General features: G+C 46.1%; 1 protein-coding gene and 1 pseudogene across 5 annotated transcripts in view; one reads left to right on the top strand and one right to left on the bottom strand.

Annotated features, from left to right (window-relative positions):
* LOC119181680 (uncharacterized) overlaps positions 1–24462 on the top strand; it is a 107825-nt gene that overhangs the window by 11756 nt on the left and 71607 nt on the right. For 4 of the 5 annotated variants that reach the window (XM_075875693.1, XM_037432922.2, XM_075875690.1 and 1 more), the window contains exons 4-12: positions 5797–5858; positions 11198–11321; positions 13063–13106; positions 14994–15123; positions 16036–16097; positions 18230–18338; positions 21782–21825; positions 22216–22345; positions 23523–23584. In XM_075875693.1, coding sequence (XP_075731808.1) covers positions 5797–5858; positions 11198–11321; positions 13063–13106; positions 14994–15123; positions 16036–16097; positions 18230–18338; positions 21782–21825; positions 22216–22345; positions 23523–23584 — 767 coding nt within the window. The remainder of the gene's footprint in view (positions 1–5796; positions 5859–11197; positions 11322–13062; positions 13107–14993; positions 15124–16035; positions 16098–18229; positions 18339–21781; positions 21826–22215; positions 22346–23522; positions 23585–24462) is intronic. The other variant, XM_075875692.1, reaches the window with a different exon arrangement.
* On the bottom strand, positions 1017–3283 carry LOC142774851 (uncharacterized; annotated as a pseudogene).

The raw sequence follows: 24462 nt of genomic DNA, 5'->3' as shown, positions 1-24462 counted from the left end.
AAGTGATTGCGCGCGGAACGTTATTGCCCCCGCAGGTAGCAAGCGGCCTTTGACTTTCTCCGCTTTCCTTGTGTTCGGGTCGTGCATCGCTGCGACTTCGAGCCGATCGCCAGGGCAGAGCGTGTCGCCTACTCCCACTGAGCTCGCGCCCGGCAGCGGAGGCAGGACGGGGTCGCTTAATCCCATTGTGCGTTTGCCCCCGGCAGCGGCGACTTGTCTCTAAACCACAAACATTCCAAGCCGGTTGGCAGAGTGGGTTCGTTTCACATTGTGTGTTTGTCCCCGGCAGCGGAGGAGACGGACGTAGTTTGCATTCCAGAGGATAAGTGGTGTACAGTTACATGGGCATACCGAGAGAGTCGAGAAAAAAGCTTTGTATAACGTAGCTTCCCGCGCTGTCGTCCCATGCTCAAAGAAAGCAATTTGCGACCTTGCCGAGAGAGATCCCAGAAAGAAGCTTTGAATAACGTAGCTTCTGGTGCTGTCCCATCCGCACGATCAACTTATGAGCGGCAAAACATAACACCTCCTTTATAACTTTTAGTGCCCGGTAAAAGCGGAAGAGAACAATGGGACTACTCCGTCGGCGCGAGTGCGGCGCCTCGACACCAGGCGCCGCCGCCTAAACAGGGTGCCGGAGTTCGCTACGTGCCGCAGCCGCCGTGGTTCTGGCTCCGCGCTGAAAAGTAAACAGAATAAATCCTTAATGTTCTGCTCTCAAACCTCAATATATCGGGGCTGTAATCACTGAATTATGTTACCGAGTGTTTCAGGGATCTGGGTGCCAGCTTTCACGCACTAGCCGCAAGCGAAGAGCGCTTCGCTAAATGAATACCAAAAACATGCCGTGTACGCACGCACCTACATGCTTGGACTAGATATACATGAATTTCCAACGTTGACTTGCCATGCGTAGCAGCTCTTTATTCTGCAAAATCAACCGAATTGATGCGATACGAATACATTTTGAAAAAAGAAGGAACATTTATTGTAAGTACCTCTATTTTGCAGTAGCCTCACAGTTTTGCATATTTTCTTGACAGGGGCTTTTTCGCGAAGTACTTGAAAGCATCATGCTTGTCACTGACAGTGAATGCATAGTTCACCAGCAGGGGCCGCAAAAAGCGAACAGATATCAGCTCCATGGGCTTAGCTCTGTGAGTGTCATCCATCTCCTTGCACTTGAGCAGGTTTGAAGCACACAGTGCTGGCACAGCATACTTAACCAGGGAAGACAATGGATTTTTTAGAGTCGGATTGTCCTTCAGAGCACGATCCGCAAATGCCCTTAGCACATCAACGGCAAACAGAAACTGGTCTGACGGGTAAAGTAGCCCACCTCGGTCCTGGCTGCGGGTGAACTGCAAGATAGGTTGATTGCTCGCTGGCTTTGTGCAGACAGCAGTGCAACTTCCACAACACATGTGCTCGTTTATGACGTGGACAATATAGCCCCCAACATAAACAGTTGCAGACATCTCAAGTGACGGCAAGTGCTCAGGCAAGACTGTTGCATTGAGCCGTTGCAAAACACATGCAGCTCTCTGTAGCTGAGGCAGCTGTTGTGTTAGCGAAGGAGAAGCTTCAGTGAGCAGTGTGCCTGTTGACATTTGGGCAAATTCTCTGTGTGAAACGTCTGATGCTATGCTGGATGCGGCACGTCCAGTTTTTAAAACCTTCTCCAGCCCTTGCAAAACAGAACGAACATTCAGCATGTCATTGCAGCCAGAGGACATCCGCAGTGATCCAAACAGCGACTCGATGGGGTCACTATTAAACTTACACGTGAGCACAAACAAGAACTTCTCCTCTGTGAGCAGCTACTTGATATAGGCAACTGTGGAATATATGGTCAGGAGGAATGCTTCATACGTTTCTTTCGTCAAAAATTCCTTTTGACTTCGACAGCTTTTTTTCCTGTTCATCTAAGTACATGGGCAGCGTGACCTCGAGCCACTCCAGTCTTGCATATTCAGCATCGTCAAACTGCCGAGTGTCAGGCCATTTTTTGTGGATGTGCTGGGTCATATTGCTTGTATCATGCAGCACGAACCATCGATAGATGTTTTGCATGAAATTGATGGTCTGGCCTGCAGCTGCGAATGATACACTCGTATGCCTAGCTTGGTCTCTGAGATGCTTCAGGGCTGCAGTAACATCAGGCAAGAAGACCGGAATTGTCCTTGCGACATTCATTTTTTCTATGTTATTCGGATAGACATGTTTTCGGCTGAGGTAGTGGACAGGCTTTACAACCAGGTCCTCCTATAGGTCATAGAGCTTCTTGATGTAGCAGGATGAGACCTCTCCTTTTGGACCAATGTCGTGGGCCAGAAACTGCGAGCTTACGTTTTTTAAAACGTGACATGCATCAAAACTTAAAAAGAGGAGCCTGTCGCAGTCACAGGGATCTTCTATCCGCTACGTAAGAAGACCATCGCCGAAAAGTGTCATGGCATTGACGTTCACTCTGTGGTTATCACTCACTAAGCGAACTACTCTGAAACCACAGGCTTCTACTTTTTCAAGCACAAAAAGTCAAGAACTTGTGAAGCTGTGGGCCTGTTAACCCCTTGGTAAAATAGTAGGCCACTGGAATGCGATACGACGTCGAGAGTCTTGTAATTAAAAAGCAGAGAAGAGAGTTTGCTAAGGTGAGGTCCCCACCATGTTGTTCCAAAGAGACATCGGCGTGCCCCACAAAGCAGTCCTGCTGTTTGTTGTACTGCAGCTTTTACCTGATCTTTATTTCGTTGACTATGAGTGAACAGACCCTTGACGGTGGTACAGTCAACCTTTCGGCTTCTACTCTGAGGCGAGCTTCGGCGAGTTTGCTGAAGCCCGTTTCTCCACTGGTGGTTCCTAAGTAGTTGCTCAAAGTCTTTCCGCAAGGAAGCTTCAAAAGCATTTCACCGCGGATGTGTTCGTACGCCCTTGTCGACAAATGCCTTAAAACTACAAAACGTCGGCTTGTCTCCTCAGACCAGCTCGGCCTCTTCTTCTTGAAGTTCTCAATCTGATCAATCAAGAATAAAGCAGCAGGTTCCTTTTCTTTCGCCCTTTCCTTGATGTAAGAAACATCGGCAACCAGGGCGTCCTCATGCATCTTTTTCAATTCCATTTTGTACTTTTCGACCGTCTGTTGCAGTCGAAGCAGCTGGCTCGTCAACTCCTTTTCTTTTCTTCTCCACTTCGCTTTCTCAGCAACAAGCACACTTGAGGTTGACCTGTTGTCTACCTGGACGCCTTGACCACGCAAGTTGGCCTCCGACGATGTGTCCATTGCGCAACAATCCGACATATTCGCCACTGCTAAAGCAACGTTGCCGCTCGCGGAGTCGCTGCGTGCCATTGTAGCACTCACTCGTTTGTCGATGCTTGCTGTATTTCTCACGGGTGTTGACTTCGACTGGAGATGGGGCTGGTATTCTTCAAAAACTGATGGCACAGCCCCTTCCTTTAGGCGTCGCTGCTTCCCTCCGATGAAGTCCTGCCCCGCCGCGGTGGTCTAGTGGCTAAGGTACTCGGCTGCTGACCCTCAGGTCGCGGGTTCGATTCCCGGCTGTGGCGGCTGCATTTCCGATGGAGGCGGAAATGTTGTAGGCCCGTGTACTCAGATTTGGGTGCACGTTAAAGAACCCCAGGTGGTCAAAATTTCCGGAGCCCTCCACTACGGCGTCTCTCATAATCAAATGGTGGTTTTGGGACGTTAAACCCCACAAATCAATCATCCGATGAAGTCCTCTTCTTTGAAGTGGCGACTACATACTTTGGTGTAGTATGAGGTGGTGTTCGGAGACCACTTGTCTCGTCGTATTGCGGCAAGCCAGCGCACTCGAGCGTCTGCGTCAGCGGGTAGTTCATGAAAGAAAAGCCCTGTCGGTTTCTTTTTCCCGTCCGATTTCTACAGCGGAACACAGCAGTAGGCAATCGTAAAGCATTCTACGTATGTACTTGCCGAAAACTGTCTCACAAAACGAAGTTGCGCACCACTGAACGGGATGCACGCAACACCCGAACAGAATGGCAACAGCGGCACCCTGTTTTCCCAGCGCCCCTAGCGGGAGCGGAAAAAAGTGGCGTTTGACGGCCCTCCGATGGTGGTGTGCCCGGCACAGATTTTTGTACAGGAGGCACTGTTATGGAAATATTGACCTACCGTATGCATTGTTGTCATGAAAAGGTTATATGCAATATTTATATATCTTGTTTCACATGTGTAATCTTTCTCAGTGTGGACTGACCTTGCATGGGGAACTTGTGTACATATGTATCTAATAGGCGAATATGAACTGTCATGTGAGGTGAACTGACCTTGTGTGTGAAACATGTGAACCTATTAGCTGTAAGTGAACTGACCTGTGAAGTTTGACTATTGTGTACTTTCACATCATATGTTGTAGTCTCGAATTTTGAGCCCTTCTTGTTGATGGTTTGGCATATCTTGCCTAAGAAAAGAAAAGGACTAGCCGGTGCCACCATAGTGGCACTAATCTCTCCTATTTCATCATTTAAAATAAAAGGCGGATATAAGAGCTAGGTGGTACGTCTCTATGCTTCTGATGCTCTGCAGAGTACGGAAAAGAAAACAAAACGTAAGGTGATCCTCAGGCTACAGTCATCTAGATTATTTGTTTTGAGTGGATCGCATCATCAGCAGCCTCGCCGTCCGCCACCCTAAAAACACACACACACACACGCACACACACACGCACACGCACACACACACACACACACACACACACACACACACACACACACACACACACACACACGCACACACGCGCGCACGCGCGCACACGCACACAGAGACAGAGAGAGAGAGAGAGACAGAGAGAGAGAGAGACGGAGAGAGAGACAGAGAGAGAGAGAGAAAACGTTCTCCGTCTCCCTTTTGCAGTGCTTCTGTGAACGGCCCTCGTCTGACAAATGTAACATGTATTGTGACAATCTAGTCAGAAGAAAAAAAGACAAAACTTTAATTTAAAAGTAGAGTTGTAAAAGGGGTACTCAGGAAAACGTTTTGCCCCGCCACGGTGGTCTAGTGTCTAAGGTACTCGGCTGGTGACCCGCAGGTCACGGGATCAAATCCCGGCTGTGGCGGCTGCATTTCCGATGGAGGCGGAAATGTTGTAGGCCCGTGTACTCAGATTTGGGTGCACGTTAAAAAACCCCAGGTGGTCAAAATTTCCGGAGCCCTCCACTACGGCGTCTCTCATAACCATATGGTGGTTTTGGGGCGCTAAACCCCACAAATCAATCAATCAATCAGGAAAATGTTTATTGCCCCTCCCCCAAGTCCAGGGCCCCACTGGCTTGCAGGGCTCATATAACGGGACTCAGAAGCGCTCATTGCCCCTTTGTGTACGAACTGACAAGTTGCGCCTCCCTCTGCTCCGAAGTTTATACAATAATGTTGCCTTAAAAAAGATTTCAAATTATCTGGGTTTCGAGCACACTCCCAAGAGATCTGATATAACGTTGGCGAACCGCCGCACCACAAACAAGTGTCACGAAAGCACGTGGCGTATATTTTGTACAGCCACGGTAAATTTAGGAAAGGACTCGTCGGCATCTTGAGAAAATTCGTGGCGTCTTCCCCTTCAAGCAACTTATCAGGGGCATTATATTTTTTCGTTTGCTCCGCTGGCAATAACGGTTATGAGACATCAGAGTGGCTTTTACACTCAATGTTGACACTTTTCATCGCTTTTACAAAAAAAAATATTGTGATTGTTACATTGAAAGTGATGTGTACCCTCTGATTCGCGTTAATACTTTTTCTTGGACTTGCAGGAATCCTATGGGTGCATTCAATCTCCAACAGAACGTGGCTTACGGCGCACATTCCCCGCACTGTATGTATGGAAAGTTTTTCAGTTACAAGTTCAATGCGACAATGTACTTGTAGTAGCATGGGATCAAGGAAATTAACTCTTTGAAAAAAAACCCACCAATAAAGAACTGTTTGTAAATGTGCCAATTCGCTACAACGTTACTGGAAGGCACTCAGTATGTTATTGCGACAGAAATAGTGAGATTATTTTTGAATTTAGGGGCGTTTTAGCAACTCATCCTAATTACCTCAATTGAATATCCATTTACTCCAAAGTCATAGATGCTTACTTTTCACATAAATGAAAACAAGCTTTCAGGCAAGGACTGTATTACAAATTTATTTTCTGATATGATCATTTTGAACACAGAAAAATTCTTTTTTTCACATCGCTCGCCGGAAGGGGCACACCGCACAACTCGTCGAACGTGGTGTTGTTGCCCTCAGGAAAATGATTATATGTATCGGCACACTGCAAAATGACGATAGATTAAGACTAATTTATTATGCAGAAGGTTCAATTCATCCAAAATATGAAATATCTTGCTTTCTTATCATCTACTTGATGCAAATGGTGAAGACAAGTAATGTAGACAATTGTGTACGTGGCAATTTCAAGGGGTTAGTATTGAGGCTAGCGTATAGGTCAGTTTCAGTACGCTAAGATTGTAGGTCACAAATTGAAGGTACCTTGTTGTTATCTTGACTTCATCCTCGTCTGGTTAACGCTATAGCATGTGAACGATGGATCACCACCGATTCGCTCAAGTTCCTTTTCTAGTAAGGAGTAACAAATCGTGCAAAAGTTGGAGTTTACATAGAAAACCAAAATTACTTATAGTTATCCGTATCAACACATGCCCTTCTATAAATTTGCTATAAAATTTGAACTCTTATATTGGCTGGCGCACTATAGCCAGGCGTCTAACTCATTACTTCATTAATTATTAATTTTTCATGACTGGTAATAAATGACTACACCTGCATAACTGACTCTTTAAACACTGCCCAGCATCGTTACCAGCAGTTGCGGTGGCACAACCCAGCACCATAAAGATGGCCGTAGTGGTGGGCGTGACGAGGCATTACGTAGCGACGATTGACCTTGTCTCTTTCATAACCAAGGCAGTTTACTCAAAACGATAGATAGAATCAAATGACTGCAGTGAGTGTGGCATACATAAATGAACCACTTGAAGTATTGTCGTTGTTTCTGTGTGCCACATTCGCAGCAAGATCAACAACAAAAGACTGAGCGGAAATCTGGGGGCACCAGCTTTGTGCTCTCCATTCTTTACCGTAAAGTGTTCCTTGTTTTTTTTTTTTGAAATCCTCTCACGTTTCTGAAGCGTCTCCTATGTTGCAGACGACTATCTTATGAAAGAGAATTTTGTTTTGTCATTCGAATAACCGTTGTGCTGAGGAAACTGTGCGCAAGTACGAAACTCTGGAAACGTTGACCAATTCACGTGGAGATGTAGCGCGAAGAAAACTGGGCCCCTAGGTGAATACACTGGAAAGGCCCACTGCCTGTGAGTTGCACGAAAGTGGCAAGGAATCAACCAACGAGTGCCATCAGGAGCACGTTCAATAATGAAAGAAAAAGAAACATTTGTTACCTTCGTAAAAAGCAAAAAAAAAAATAATAATTGTCATGCTACAGCAGTAAATACGAACGTTAGCGTGGTTGCTTGGGCAAGGTGGTACGACATGATTCACATAAAAAACAGCGCCAATAACGAGGGACAAGAAAAGAAGGAGACAGACAGCGGCACTTACTTACAACAAGATTTATTAGCTAGAACCGCACAATATATATTTGTGCAGTATCTGACAGTATCTGTTGTTTATGGTGCGTTATGACGATGATTACGCGGTTGTTAGGTGAATTCTGTTTTCTTTGGTTTGTATTTTTCTCTTTTTTTGTCAGATACTGCCCAAGTATATATTGTGCGGTTCTAGCAAATAAATCTTGTTGTAAGTCAGAGCCGCTGTCTGTCTCCTTCTTTTCTTGTCCCTCGTTATTGGCGCTGTTTTTTATGTAAATTAGGAACGTTAGTGCTGCCAAAATATCCCTATCTGTGTCACCAAACATATGCGCATTGAGTCTTTGATAGTTCTATATAGTGGCTGACTTACCTTCTAGTCTGTCTTAAACGTGACATTTTTTTTACAAGCTCTTTGCTCTCTTGGTGTTTCCGCGCAAATAGAATCTGCGATGCTTCAGAAAGTGGCGCAGTCATCGAACTCTTTAGAGTTCAATACTTATTGCTGAGTTCGCGTGAGGCGGGCCTTTGGAAGTGCTGGGATGCTGCCGTAAATGAACATCAAAGGCGGCACCCTGTTTCAACAATATATGAAGTACCACACCAGGCGAGTGTTGCAGACTGTGCGTGACACCCGATTTACAATCAACAAACTTCTTACAATGTCTCAAGTGTTTTTCTTCATAACATTTTTTTATCGATGGCTACACATATTCTACCAATAATATTTTCCCAGGAAAATAGAACGTACATCATATCTCTCAGCGACCCGTTTAGAGCACAGCTCTTAGGCGGCAGTTCTTTCCCCGTCAGACGTACGTTGCCGCTGCTGTCCCCGTTGGTGGCGTAAAAAATAGGCATGACCAAATGAAATGACAAATACCCACGATCCGATGGGATTTCAACCTGGCCCTCTGCGGGGCAGTCGAGTGTTTTACCACATAGCCATCCTGGTGCTTGTAAATTCCGGTACCTCAGTCTGGTACTTTGCTTATCCATAGAAAGAGGAATAATGACATTGTGGGCCCTATGGTAATTCACAAAAATGATTTAGGACGTAGTAGAAATTTTGTTCAAAGCCAAAACTTTAAATCTGCTTGGCCTTGACGCAGCACAAAGACGCTCTAAAAATTTTCATTAGGCAGAATTGTAATCGTCGATGAACTTTCAACCGGTGTGAAATGCCATGCAATCATTAAGCAACCACGTGCTTGTCGTTCTATATCTGCTGTTAATTCATCTGCGCACGTCAAGATATTTTCCTCTTTTATCATGCACAAAATTTTTCTAGGCGCAGACTCAAGAACGCCATCCGAAAGCTCCACTTCCTTAAGCTGGTTGCCCTGTTTACTGATGCTGCATTTTACTTGGTACTGAATCAGTTTTTCACGACAGCATTTCGGCATTGAACCCATATGCTACCCTCAAGTAGTATTAAATGGGGTGATAAAAACCGCGAGAGAAGGTTTTATTTCAGGCGAGAAAATGCAGCATATGTGGCCCGAAGCAATGGTGAAGCGTTAAAGTGGAAACTGACATAGCTTGTCTTCGAAAACTTCGCACGTGAAGTTCAAACCAGTGTCCTCCATCCTGAAAAAAAAAACGGCCATGGCACGTGTGGGATGAAAATCAAGAAAATTGACGAAAAAAATGTCCACGTAACAAAAATGTTATTGATCAGTTTCTTGTAAATCTATATTGTATCGCTCTGTACGTTACAAAAAAAAAACATCGCCACCGATATCCATGCTTCGCTGCAAGAAACGTCTAAAAAACCATTTATCTTGAGGAGCTACGTCAGATAAGGCGCCATATGGAAGTAATGTGAGCAAACAAAAGTCCCTATTTATTTTTAGTGAAACGAAGGAAATGCCCGCTGTTTTTTTTATATAGCATCGTGTTATGTCAGCGTAATAGAAATAAAAATACTCACCGTCTTACACTTCTAACACTTATGCAGTAATATTGCACCTCGCAAATGCGTATTATTTGCTTTCTGATTGACGTTGTTCACAGGGGAAAACGCAGCAATAAAATGAAGATGGGTGGGCGTTCTGCAAGGGGTTCAACTTTCGCCGAGTGGGTGAAGCGTTGGACAGGCACCAACAGACAGACCAAAATTTCTCCGTTGAAGTAAATTCTACCGTCTTTAAAGAAAGTTGCCTTCAACAGGGACTGCATTGCATCCAATACGTGTGACATGTAGTTCGGTGTAGAAATTAGAAAGACTTAGTTGAGCGTTCGCAGCAGCCATACGGACGCAGCCTGCCATTGCGAATGGCTGGCCGGCTGCGTTCGTACGGCTGCTGCGGACCGACAACTAAATCTGTCTATGGACCCCAGAAGTAGGCCGGGGGCATTTCACGGCTAACATGCAAGACCGTTCTTTGGCAACGCCGGCATCCGCCGCATTTCTCATTTTCGACTCACTAAAAACTCTGTGTGCGTTTTCACCTTGAGTTGCTGGTGTGCCGTTGCCACCTTTGCCGACTGTATTGTAATCACTGTTCTGAAGTACATCATTTAACAAAATTAATAGATGCGAAGCATCTCCTTGACTAACGTGTGTAACCCTGTACGTGCGTCCCTACGAATGCACCGCAACGCGATCCCCCTCGCCGCAGATGTTAGAGCTGTGCCAAGTAGGTCAAGTGGCAGCTGCGCGTTGACGTCATGCTCTCTTCGCATGCCTTCCTCGCAGTTAGGTCCACGCTGACGTCCCTATCGCCCTCATCCGCAGCACGCTCGCCGCAGCGTCCGCACCTGCCGGCACCTCCGCCCACTCGCAACATACTTTTCTCTAGTTTCACCCTCTCCACCGCCCGCAACGCTCGACCACGTGTCCAGTGCAAACGCTCCTTCGGCTCGCTTACCTGCGATCAAACTTACACGAAACCCAAACCACCTTCCATGTCCTTGAGTTTTGAACAAACGTTTACTTGAGTAAACGCTACACCGAGCTTCGCTTCAAACCGTTATTATAGTAACCACGTCCAAACCCGTTCCGACCGGGTGAACGCTGAGCGCACCGCTGCTCTTTCACATCTTATCAGGTCTCCCTTCGAGGAGATGATCTCTAATTTTTCTTTGCGACCAGGTATATGAAGGATTTTTTACTGTATTTAGCTTTCACTTGTGCGATCTGGCTACACCATACTGCACACTGCTCGTCAGGTCAAGCCAGTCAAAAACCAATAGCATGTCGTCAGTGTAGTCACCTTCAGATGACATGTCAGCTCCCATAACCCAAAAAGCCGATGCATGTTGCAGAAGTCCGAAATTAAGGTAGTTTATCACGTGTAATAAAATAAGAATATCTTCGATTGTGGCATTGTCACTTGCGCAGCGATATAGGTGCATTTTGCAGCACGATATAAACTAACGTAAAAGATGTGCTCGAATTTTGTCACAACCTTAAATACGCAGTGTGCGGGTGACAAAAATATGCCAGTTGGCAGCGCTGCTGCAGGATTTCATAAGAAAAACTTTGCTAACCCTTCCTGTCCTGTCACAAATTCTGCTGAGTCTGTGTTTTAATGTAACGACGTTTTGCTGCAAACTGGCGGATTAACGCCTGTGTTTCTTTTAAACACAGACGGGAGCTCCAGCAGCATCGTCCAGGTCGGGATGCCTGGGACCAGCAGGACTGGCTGGCATCCAGTGGCCAACGCATACAGTTCAGGCATGGAGGGGGTGGCTGCAATATGGTGGAACGAGCGGTGAGACTTCATACATTTTAAATTGTTGAATGGAGCAACTAAGAGGTGGTTCTTGAGGTTTTGATGCAATTTACTTATATCGGGGTTCATTTTAACGCAGCTAAAACCATTGGATATGTTGTATGTAGGCTGCCGTATCCGGGCTCCTGCGATACATGTTGCAAGTGCGGGGGTCTGTTTAATCCGGAAACGCTCGAACAGTCAGTGGTATAGAAGTCTCAGAATATTCTGTTTAGAGCATGCGGGAATACTCTGCTTCCTTTCTGCTACGACACGCACAAAACGGGACGCTTGTTTGTACTGATACAGTGATCCATATCATGCGGCTCAACCCAGAAGACGAAACTTGCATTTTGGTATGAAGCAGATGACTACTGCTCCTAGGTTGGTCGGTCGGTCGGTTCGGGTCGGGTTGGGTTGGTTCGGTCACACAAACGCCCAAACAGACGGACAGAGAAATATTGTAATGTGATCCTGTTGAGCTTTCATGCGAACCCGTATTGGGAACCCCCGGAAACCACTGGCCGCGTCGAAATTGGGGTTGACACGCTGTGATTTTCTACTCTTTCTTTGGCGTTTTCGATTGCCTGGAGTTCCTTATAGAGCAATAAGTTCCAGAGGGCCTCTTCTTAGTCAGCTTTTCTGGATAAATGGCCGTTAGACAACGTGGCACATTGCCAAAGCATGTGTGCTAAAGAACAATCGGTTTCATTACAGTCCGGACAGCTGGAATCCTGTCTAAAATGTTACGCCCCATTTCGAGATTTATTTAAGTCTTTAACTTTGTGTGTATCAGTATCGTTGTATTGGCGCTTCAAACCTATCCAAAATATGTTTAAAAGAATTTCTTGAAGAATGGCCACTTTCACTTTGTACTTAGTGCACTAAATCAAAATAAGTTTCCTGCACAGCCCGACCCTTGAGGACTAGCTGTGGCTAGTCAGGAGGGTTGAGAGGATGACGAGAGCCAGCGGTACCTTGAAATAGGGGCCCGACCACGCGGTGTTGCCCTGGTTTAGTGTCGACGAAGTCTTTCTCGCAAATAAAGTTTGTTCTTCTTCCTACACGCTGCTTAGGGAATGGTTAAGTTAGCCACTGCCTAACTCATCCATGACGTGGGCAGGCATCCCCGCCCTATCTCTGTTAACAATAGGTTAACGCTAGTCAGATTGATCCCGCGTCTAAATGTTTTCCTAGAACGAGGGGCCGGGGTTCTGCGTAAGACGCACAATCGTTCCTGTTCCAACGAAACTGACGCAATCCTGTGCAACCCTAAGAAATCTCATGCTTCTCAAATCTCACGTGCAGGCACCGACAAACCAGGCGAGAAAGTTTAGAAAACCTTTACACGATGCTAAAGAAAATAGCGACAAAACCGTTTGCCTGAAACCAAAGAATGAGCATTGTTTGATAGACACATAATTTATTTTCGTGGCACACAAGATGAAATAACGCAAATGCTCAAGTAGTCACTGGCACTGATGCTCCTCATTGAGATGATCTCTATAGAGCGACGTATGTGTCTATTGATACTCTTTTTGCAGTGAACATGCTCACTTGTCTGTGGTCATGAGACTAATTGAGCCTAACGCTAGCCCTCTAGAAAATAAGGTTATCCGAGACTTCGGCTTCCGGCGCACATCTCAATTGACCATGGCAACATAAACATTTTTATTACCTACTTTTCATCCCCAACAACGTAACATATCGTATACCAATGTGATTCTTTCTGAATCTGCAGGAACCCTCTTGGTTACCAGACTCGCCAACCAAACACCCTATACGGTACGGATGCCTTCTTCTCTACGTTTTCACAGTTTGTAGGCCACACGTATAAAAATCGGCAATAGGCTTCTCCTTGCAAGCGGCTCAGAAGACCATCATAGGTGCCGAAACTCATTCACTGGTCGGAGGCCATAGCAAGCATTGTAAATTGAGGCAGAGTAAGGCCATCAAGGTTAGCCAACTCAATCGGCCACGTGCGTTCCGTACGATTCTTGTATCTGGACATATTAAGAGACCATTAAACGTTTTCGAGGGCTTTATACAAACACATTACGCTGGTATATCTAGTCCCAAAGGTCATTTACAGACTGAATTAGGCTTTGTGCGTAAGCTGCGCATTTTATTAGAACACTTTAGAGGGGTGTTGACACCAATTTGCGAGGTTATCCCAAGCCTGTTGTGGGTTTCCTCTGTGTGCAAGGACTCTCCACACGAACAGTCGGACACAACAAACGCGTAGAACATACTTCAATTCACTTCTGAAGGTGTAGCTGAATGCTCACTCTCGTTATCTAGGCAAATCGCTTGCGCAGCAACACTGACGTTTCAGAATAGGAAAAGCAACGGCATTTGTGATGTCACACCAGATTTGTAGTGACGTGAGTGGCCTCCGCCGTCTTCGAAACGCATTTCGTGAGCAAGGAGAGAACCAGCATGCCTGCTGTTACGAGTGCGCCGGCGCCCCTTGCAGAGGCGTGGTGTGCGTCCATCGAGGACTCTGAATGCTTTCGAAAAGACACTCGACGCGTCGTTCAGAGACGCTGCGCGCTTCCAACAGCGCGGCTGTCTCATCCTCCATCAGCATCTCGGCGCCTATAAAAGGCCGGCTAATCGAGTGTCAGGCGGCTTCCTCGTCCATGCATGCTTTGTACATACTTTGTAAATATAAACGCTTTGTTTCCTTCTGGCTGCCTTTTGCCTTGCCACTGCCGGGATGCTACTGTATCTGGCCATGGCGACTGTCAGCACGTTTGTTTTGCTGGCGCTTGTGTGGCACGTGCGTGTGAGAGCAGACGAAACTCGGCACGATGTGCGTCACAGCCTTGTGTGGTCACGTGACGAAGCCACCTATGCATCGACGTCATCACCCAACTCGGGGCTGCGAAACCGGAACCGAAAATTGTCCACATAAGTAAAGCAATAGTAAATTATTTTGTGAAAATACACGAATTTTGGTGCGTGTAATATGCTTCCCGGAGTTGAAGGAAACGCTTACAGCAAAGAACAGGCATGCCAAAATGTTGGTGGCACCACCCCATTAAAGTTTCGAATCGCTGCAGATGGCTGCTTCTCCACCAAGCGCGTTTTCAACGCCCATTCACACAACGGCATCGTCTGGTAACGCTACGTCACCCAGGCTGCTGCTTAGATTGGCTGTAGAATGCGCGGGAAAGTCGCCAGTTAGCGGGGCGGTGAAAGTCGTGGGTGATGACTCCCGAGATTGGGAAAACCTGTCGGCTTGCAATCTTGGAGGTCTAGACTGGGCGAAGCTCAACCAGCGAGCGCTCTCAGGAGAGCCCTGCAATTGCTGGCGATGCCAGCGTCTCCCATAAGTTCAGGAGGCACGGCTGGGGTGCATGATATGATTATCTACAGCGGCTTTGGCGCAAGGTTTCTCGCAAAATTTTGGGTGTGAATGATTCGGTGATGCTGTAGCCTAAGCGCGGACAAAACTTCTAAAAACCGTCTGAGGGTCGCTTCCATTCAATCACTTTAGTACCGCCCTCGTTGAATTCATCTGCCCACCTAACTGCGTCATTAAATATTCTCTATCCAACCTTCTGGCAATACTTCCTCATGCCTGACTCATGGACAGTTAAACGCCAAACAACGTTATCTTTATACAAGTGGGCATCACTACTCTATTAAACATTCTTGGGTTTTCAGTGTACAAGAGTAGGGCTCGATTTGGAGCCGCCAGTGCCGCGCCCTCGCCCATCAATAGTTCTCAATCTATGACTGTTCTCCAAGGTGAAAGACGTCCGGACAACGAAGCAGCATCGACGAAGAGACCGAGGTGAGCTTTACTTTCGATGTAAAAAATGGGGATGAAAGAGTCCCTGTATTACCTACATGAACTTAACATGTAGGATGGGAAAATTAGTCAAGCGCCAAGTTTGCTCGTACCACCTAGGGCATTTCCTTAAGTTATACATTCAAGCACACAAGTGCACATTGATTCAATCCCAAAACCAAGGAGTCCCTTGTGAGAACTGCGATATCCATGCTTACGACAGGGCAACGCAATTAGACTCGACTAATAATACTCGGCATTACATTTACCTCCCAAATCAACTTGCACTGAGTAGCAATAGCCCTAGTAGCAATTCGTACGACAGCAGTATCAAGTGCTTGCCCAATAATTTCCCGTTTTCCTGCAATGATACCATAAACTGCATCAGGCGCTCTCTGCCTTCGGCGTCGCCGTCATTTTCGGTATAAAGACTCACTACAAAACATAGCCCAGCGCATCGGATGCCATATGCGCGAGAGAAAGCCCGCGTGGCCTCCCCATGGCTGCGTTTCAAGCTTAGATGAAACTCTCCTGCCATCTCTTTCAGTCTAAATTTGCACAATTGTTGCAAAAGGCGGATGAGGGGGGTTGCATGGCTCCAGCAGAAGATGCCCACTTTGAAAAGCTAAGCTTTATTAAGCGTGCTGTCACTTTAGAGAAAATCGGCTTGATTCTCATTGTTTCGAGGAAAAGTTTGCGTTGAAGCCATACATATTGCACGAAGGTGGCTTCTAGCACTACAAGGGCCCCATACTTTGCGCCATTGTTCTGCTTAGTTTCGGCTAATGAGTGGCACTTTTTCCATCGCATAACATACCAATGGGCAATCGCGATGAATTCTTCTCACCCGCGGAAAAGTTCATTTTTGTCTCTGCTGCGAAAATGCAGCTTGTGAATTTCATTATTTGCCTGCAGGATCCCATCTGCCATGGGGTCAGCCCAAGATCACCCTTATGAAGGCTCACCTCGCCCTAACGGTGAGTGGAGGCGGGTTTTAACCTATTTAATGTTTAATTGGTGGCATAAAAATTTTGAGAAAAGTATGCATGTCTTACGTAACGAATTCTATTCCTTCACAAAAAGAAAGCAACGAGACCTGTTGAGGTGGCCTGAAGAGCGAACATTTTTAAAAAACCCACCATGCGCAGATCTCTCCCTCATATATATATATATATATATATATATATATATATATATATATATGTGTGTGTGTGTGTGGGTGTGTGTGCGTCCTTGGATCCAGTGGAAAAAAATGGCAGTGGCTTAGCTCAGCTATGCCAGGATATACGTAGCGTTAGCAAAGGTTCAGCTGATTATTCTTAGCTTTCCAGATATCATGCTTACAGCTGTTCCAATGACACACACACGGTATACGTATTATGTGGCACATGTATATTTATTTTGCCGGGCAACTACTTCGGGATCCGATGAGTTAAGCTTCTCCGCTTTATTGCACCTTTGAGCAGCATTTGAACTCTTCTCCATGGCTATACCACAGTGGCAAACGCCAGTCAGAGGCGCTATCAAGCGGTTCCAACGCAGTGTCAGATGGCGACTGCACAGGGACGGCGCGCGCGTCGGCGTCCATATGTCTACCAAGGCTAGGACGGCAATCCTCTGGAAAGCGCACACCGGCGGCGGCGAGTCGCGCGCGGCAGAGGCCGAGTGCGAGGGAGGTGCCGGCTCCGGTGCGTGACACCACTGATCGTCTGCGCGGCGCATCGAATTGAGCGCACACCGGCGGCGAGCCGCGCGCGGCGGTGGCGGCGGAGTATCATTGCGCATGCGCAGACCAGTGCCACGCGAAATGGGCTCAGCGAGGCCAGTGTAGCTAACGCTACAAAATACCAAGAAGTAGAGGACGGGCAAAACGAAAAATTTTTATTTTTCCTACGTTTCAGCCGGGGACCGGCCTTCATTAGGGACTTCATCCACTTTTCCGTCCCTTGTCACTTTTTGCGATGCTGACGCTCGTCCCGCGCATTTGCTCTCTTCGCCCTGCGTCCGCCGCTCGTGCTACAGGTAAGGACCCATCGGCCCGACACTATATAAATATACACGCCAACAGTGCTGTCACTATGGAATCATCGTGCCTTTTCGAGGTAACCAAACGAAAGCTTTAGCCCTCGACTTGTAACCACTCCACATCATTTCGAACCGTATGATATAAATTTATGCTCTGAAAAAACATAACACAGTTCTTCAAATAATATGTAGTATTGGCGGCAAGAACACAACTCTTTTTCGAATGAACACGCCACCACGCCTGCACTGTTCCACATTATGCAATTGAGGATAGGTGCTCTTCACCACCGGATAGAGACCGCGGAGGGCTGCAGAAAGACCATGGCAACCCATGAAACGCACATTGAATTCAGATACGAGAGAAGAAAGTTTCTGAAGCCACTCAGTGGCATTTCGTCTCCGGTTAAATGCTTGCGGTTTGTGTTCCGTGCGATTTCACGGCAAGTTAGAGAAGAAAAGATGGCTGGACTTTCTGGATCCCTCCACCATGGCATCTCTGATAATCATATCGTGGTTTTGCAACTGGAAACCTTACTTGTTTTCATTGTTGTTAAGGCGATAGCGCTAAATAGCATGTTTCAGAAAAATTCTTCGGTCAGCATCCTTGGCTGTGAGCAAAAAATTTACTTGTATTTGCAGTTATCGCAAGTTCATCAGCGAAGTGCATTTACGAAACACGCACCAATTTTTTCACGCAACAAGTTAGTAATGGATAACTATGTTGCCGGAAAGGGCGAATTCAATGTGATTCTGAAAGTTCAGTGGTCGTACCATCTACCAGAAAGTTGTTTGTTTTGTAGAAACCGATTCAACATGCAAAAATCGACGATTTGATGATTCAGTCACCGCTGTTTCATTTGAGTAAGCCTGGTAACGAATAGTTGAGTAATCACGATTATTGTCGCTTCTGCTTTTCTTGATTTAATTGTCAATCAGCTTCACTATGTTGAATGTATGAATTTTCCCCTCAAACTTTCATGAAACCTACCAATGGAGCGACATGTAAAGTTCCAAGCAAGTTGTTTACTACTCAAATGCGTTTACCGTTGCCCAGTGAAGTACCAATTTAACGTTTCTCTTTCAGTCACTGCACAGCCAACCATGACCGGAAGTAGCCGCTTCCTCTTCCCGCCGTCGTTTCCCAGCACATCACGTGGCCCAACTTTGGAAACAATGCTAGCACACGACCCGAGGTGAGCCCAACTGTCGAATACTATTTGTTTTGATAGAGAAAGGACCCTGCGGTGGTGGTGTAGTGGCTTAGGTACTCGTATGCTGACCCGCAGGCCACGGGATGGAATCCTGGCTGTGGCGGCTGCATTTTCGATGGAGGCAGAAACGTTGTAGGGCCATGTACTCAGATTTGGGATCACGTTAAAGAACCCCAGGAGGTCGATATTTTCGGAGCCCTCCACTACGGCATCTCTCATAGTCATATGGTGGTTTTGGGACGTTAAACCCCACAAATCACTCAATTGATAGAGAAAGGAAAATTCATGATTTCTCAGGTTTAACGTCCAAAAATTACTATATCATTATAATAGGCGCCATATAATATAGGGCTCTGGAAATTTTAACTACCTGTGCTGCTTTGCCGTGCACCCAAGTCTAAGTACACAGGCCTCAAGTATTTTCGCCTCCGTCGAAAGTGCGGTCGCAGAAGCCGGTATTCGATCCCACCACATGCGAGTCAGCAGCCAAGTGCCTTAACCACACGACGACCGCGGCGGGTAAAAAGAAACAATCTTTGAACAAGACACGTGGCTGGCGCCAACTCTGCGACACGTAGCCACGCCACTGCAGAGGCAGCAGCGACGAGGACAAGTCCGCATGTCCAAACGTTGCATTCAGTGACACCTGCGGCTGAAAGCTTTCTTTCGCCTTGAAGCCTCGTTTTCGTCCTGAATCTCTGATTTGTTCGGACTTTTGGGATAAAACAACTCGGAGAATACTCTGAATGCTTTTAATTGTTTTGACATGTGGACATTACAGGCAGGTAAGTTCTGAAAACCTTCATTATAAAACAGAAGCGGTTATCGGCTTCAAACACCAGCTATATGAGTCGAACCTTGAAGTCCTTCGTCACTTTAGAAGTACCCGGAGCTTATTTGAAGAATTTATGTCGTGCGAATGAGAAGGAGCCCATTGAGAATAGTATTTTCGGTTATTTGGTAATACAGACGAAGCAACCTGTGACAGTACCCAAGTGCCGATGAAATTTCATTGTTATAACGAATATGTGCTATAAGCGCGATGCACGAAAAAAAGCTAAATGGGACGGCAGGCTGTTGTCGCAACTATCCTACGAAATGGGATGTACCAATCGATATCAACAATTACATTACATGACTGTGTATTTTTTGGGCATACTTCAAAACTTGGATGCTTTTATGGGACCATCACAAATCCTACATAAAAAAAGGTTGCTGTTTTGGACGCAAAACATATTTGAAATATCAACGTTTTAGTCGTATTGTACGTACCAAAAGGGCATTAAAATAAACCATCACTGGTTCCGCACTGCAGCACAACTGCTGCAACATGGTATCATGCTGTTGGAAAGCATACCACAAATCCGAAGGTCACTGAGCAAATCGGGGTTGTGGGTGGGCGTTCACTAGGTGGATTTCTCGTTTTCTTCTTTCTTTTCAAGAATTTTGTGTACAATTACCTTAAGGCATGGACACACAACAGTCAGAATTCATTGTCTTAACCGTTGAAGCGACATGGAGGTATTTCTGTAAGTTGGTTAATTCACTATTGAAAAACAAAAGTTGTCAATGCCGCAGCTTCTCACTGTTACTACCGACATATTCTTAAAACAAGGATTGTTCGGAGTGATTTCGACCGTACAATACTGCAGTGCATCTTCGCGACAAAAAAGACTTGTACAACAGAGAACACGCACTGAGCGGGGGGTGTGTCTGTCTGTCTGTCTGTCTGTCTGTCTGTATGTCTGTCTGTCCACCCGTCAGTGTCTGCCCATTCGTCTGTCCATCCGTCCGTCCATCAGCCTACGTCTCCATGGTCTCATCATCACACCCCTTAACTTAGGGCCCACAAAAATTAATACGGGAACGTAGGATGGTTTCACTAACACGACTCGCTGTTCATGAGAACACTTGCCAAAAAACGCCAGGCCTGCGTGGAAGGTGCAGCACAATCGCAGTGAAAGCAAGACGAGCGGCCCTTCAGAGACTTTTCTAAACACTCATTGAGAGACTCCTGGAAGCACACTTGCTGCATACCCACTGCGGCATTAATAATAATGTCTATGTAGTAGACCAGAATTTACTGTGCATTTTTCGTCATTCTTCTGAGAAGCGTTGTGTCCGCTAAACACTTGCATGGAATTTCCGCCAAATGTTTATGCAGAAGCTGACGACAATAACGAATTATGCTTGTAGTTGGTATGTGCCACAGTTATTAGGTAAACAATAAAAAAAAGGTTTTGTAATGGGTTGAAGCATCGGACGACCAACTGGTTACGCTATTCGCATTGTTTAAAGCCTCGTTGTTTATCTGATATTAACGCGATTCCTTTCCTGATATCAAACCGGCCATTGCAAATTTGCGAACAATTCCAAAGCACCGAAGTGGCTCAATGGTAGAATACTGGGCTGGCACAAAGTGGACCCGGGTTCGTGCCCCACTGTGTCCTTGGGGGGGGGGGGGGCTTTGTTTCTATAAAGGCTTTGTTTCTACAAGGGCGAAGCTCTTATGGGGTCACCCGATCGTCCCGTTATCGTAGTAACCACCTGTGGCACACTCCCAAGAGTGCGGTCCTTAGAATGTCCGCTTAATGGCAGTACTTGTATAGGTAGAACACGTGATGAAAAGATGTGAGATGGCAGTACTTGAAGTGTTCTCTAGTTAAACGGACGGATGGACACATGGATGGAGAGACAGAGAGAGGAACGAACAGACAGACAGACAGACAGACAGACGGACGGTCACACGGACGGACGGACAAACGGACGGACGCACTGACGAACGCACCGACGGTCACACGGACGGACTGACAAACGCTTCACCCCACCAATGTGTGTGTGTGTGTGTGTGTGTGTGTGTGTGTGTGTGTGTGTGTGTGTGTGTGTGTGTGTGTGTGTGTGTGTGTGTGTGTGTGTGTGTGTGTGTGTCAATATAAAACACAAATATTCTATGAAAACAATACAATCCAAAGTACATAATGCGAATACCTCAGCATTGCTAAAGAACCCATTTATTGTTTATATTTATATAAAAATAAAGACGTCATTCTTTGCTGAAACGTGCAAATGACTGTGTTGTGTCATCATTAACGACTCCTTTCATGAAGAATTATCATTATCATGAACCGGTACGTGTCCTCCTTTTCATCACATTCATATTTCGCTTTTCTCCCACAAAACTTGCGCCGGTTAGTCCACCTTGAAACCATTAACGATCATAATAATGTTTCTGCAGTGACCATGTCTGACGTTCTGTGGTCGTGAGACAAGTTGAGTCTAACAGTAGCCGTCTAGAAAATTAGGGTGCCCAAAACCTAGGCTTTTGGCATAGGTCACAGTTGTACACGACAACATAACCACTTTTTTAACGCATTGTTGTTGCCGCCAACGCATCACGTGATACCAATGTATTTTCGAATCTGCAGGAACCTCTTTGGTACGCTGAGACTCCTGCCTAAAACCGCACAAGGTACGGGTGGGTTTTTTCTGCGTTTTAACAATTGCCACACGTAACGTAATCAGGAATGCAGTACTTGCAAGTGATTGAGAAGACAATCATATGTGCAGGGACTATGTGACTGGTCGAAGGCGACAGCGAAAATTGTATATTAAAGTAAACATGTATTCTTAACGATAGTAATAACTTAATTCACAACGTACGTTCCGTATGATTTTTCAGTATAGGTGTGTAATCGTGCTTCTGGCGCCCTGGCTGTAAAACTCTACTCATTGCTCCAATCACTACTCTCTATCCGTCTGCCGGGCACTCTTTCACAACACCTGACTCATAAACCAATAAATATGAAACAGGGTAGACTTTGGTACCAGAGGGCTTTATTAAACATTTCGTGATTTTCAGAGTACGCGAATATGGCTCGATACGGATCCACCCGTCCCCCACCTCCGGCCTACAATAGCAGTAGCTCTACGAGTTCTCTCCAAGATGGAAGACGACCGGACAACGAAGGAGCATCGATACAGAGACCGAGGTGACTTTCACTTTCGATGAAAGCAAGGGCAATGAAGGAGTACTTCTATGAGCTTTAGGCACTTGGCAGTTAGGGTGGTGCTCTTAATCAAGCCCCACATTCATTCACGCCACTTACGGCTTTTCCAATGTTGTTTGAATTTGAAGCCAGATATGTGCAGTTTCATTATATCTCAAAACCAAGGACCCGCATGTGAACTGCGAGCTTTCTCCACACCTGTGGCACGGCCGTAGAACGATGCTTCAGTAAAACTCCGCGTATGTTAAATCTATTTTGGCTGAGTAGGAAGCACACTAGCAAAGATTTGTACGACAATGGAATCCGATGAAGTAGCTACGCCTTATTTGCCAGTTTTGCTGCAAGAATTGTATGGACGTCTTCAGGCGAGTTTCGTCATCGGCGTCACCGTCATGCTCCGTATGAAATCAGAATCTGTAACATATTATACAAGGTGCCCCAGCTATTTTCTGCCAGAGTATAAAAATACGCTGGCACGCGAACTTACAACGCGACCAAATCCATGTTTCTGACTGTTGTCTGGGGTACATCAAACAATTTTTGTATTTTGTTCAATTGTTTAATTTGACCCTTTGACCCTTTTACCTAGCTTCTGAAAGAAAAACAAAGATAGGTTGAAAACTCCATCGAGAAAGTTGTAGATTGGTTTGCAAAACGTCCTATCTACATAACACTCTCACTAGATAACATAGCCCAGCGCATCGCATGCCATATTCGCGAGGGAAAGCCTACGTGGGCTCCCGATGGCTGCTGTTCAAGCTTAGATGAAGCTCCCCTACCATCTTCTTCATTCGAAATTTGTACAAATGTTGCAAAAGGCGGATGAGGGGGGTTGCATGGCTCCAGCAGAAGATGCCCACTTTGGAAAGCTAAGTTTTATTAAGCGTGTTGTCACTTTAGAGGGAATCGGCTTGTTTTGCATTGTTTGGAGGGAAAGTTTACGTTGAAGCCATACATATTGCACGAACGTGGCTTCTCGTGCTACAGGGGCCACGTACTTTTCGCCATTGTACTGCTTATTTACGGCTAATGAGCGGCACTTTTTTCATCGCATAACATACCAATGGGCTATCGCGATGAATTCTTCTCACCTGCGGAAAAGTTCATTTTTGTCTCTGTTGCAAAAATGCAGCTTGAGCATTTCATTTTGTGCCTGCAGGACCTCATCTGCCACGGGGTCGGCCCCGGATCACCTTTATGAAGGCTCACCTCACGCTAACGGTGAGTGGAGGCAGGTTTTAATCTATTTAAAGTTTTATTGGTGGCGTAAAAATTTTGAGATAAGTGTACATGTCTTACGTAACAAACATTCTATTCCTTCACAAAGAGAAAGTAACGATACCTGTTTAAATGAGGCTGCCTGAAGCGGACATTTTTAAATAATCCTCCATGCGCAGGTCTCTCTCTTTATATATATAGGGGTCCTTGGATCCAGTTCAGAAATACCAAGAAGTAGAGGATGGGCAAAACGAAAACTTTTTATTTTCCTGCGTTTTAGCTGGGGACCGGCCTTCATCAGATTTTTCCCTGATATATATAATGTACCGGAGCATAGTGGCGCCAGCTCTGTGCCAGCGTGAAATAAGACGCTGACGTCCGTGTGTGGCTCGTGCTTGCCGGGTTCCTGCCCGTACCAGCTTGTTGCGGCTAAAGTTTCTAGAATAATAACCTGTGTTTTTACGCAACCTCACTCGTTGTATTTGGTGGAAACGTGCTGGGTAACGTCCTGGAGCTCCGCAGCCATAAGCTACCATCTCAGTCCGCGATGACCGAGCGCGTCAATCCCCCACAAGCCTCTTCCACGCTGGCGCCTGTCGTGTGCCCTGGTGTACTTCGTCTGCGTGACCCACCAGTATACAACGGCACTGAAGATCAAGATGTCGAGGACTGGCTGTCAGAGTACGAGTGTACCAGCGCGATTAACAACTTGGATGACCCTGCCAAGCTGATTCACGTCGTCTTCTACTTGATGGATTTGGCCAACCTATGGTTCACCAACGATCAAGCCGACATCCCCACTTAGTCGGTTTTCAAAGAGGCCGTGACCTCGTTTTTCGGTCGTCCCGCCATGCGCAAGCTTCGTGCTGAACTGGGCCTGC

This window comes from Rhipicephalus microplus, chromosome 10 (genome assembly GCF_043290135.1).
Source record: "Rhipicephalus microplus isolate Deutch F79 chromosome 10, USDA_Rmic, whole genome shotgun sequence".
NCBI classification, from domain to species: domain Eukaryota; kingdom Metazoa; phylum Arthropoda; class Arachnida; order Ixodida; family Ixodidae; genus Rhipicephalus; species Rhipicephalus microplus.
This window is presented reverse-complemented; position numbering and strand designations above follow the sequence as displayed.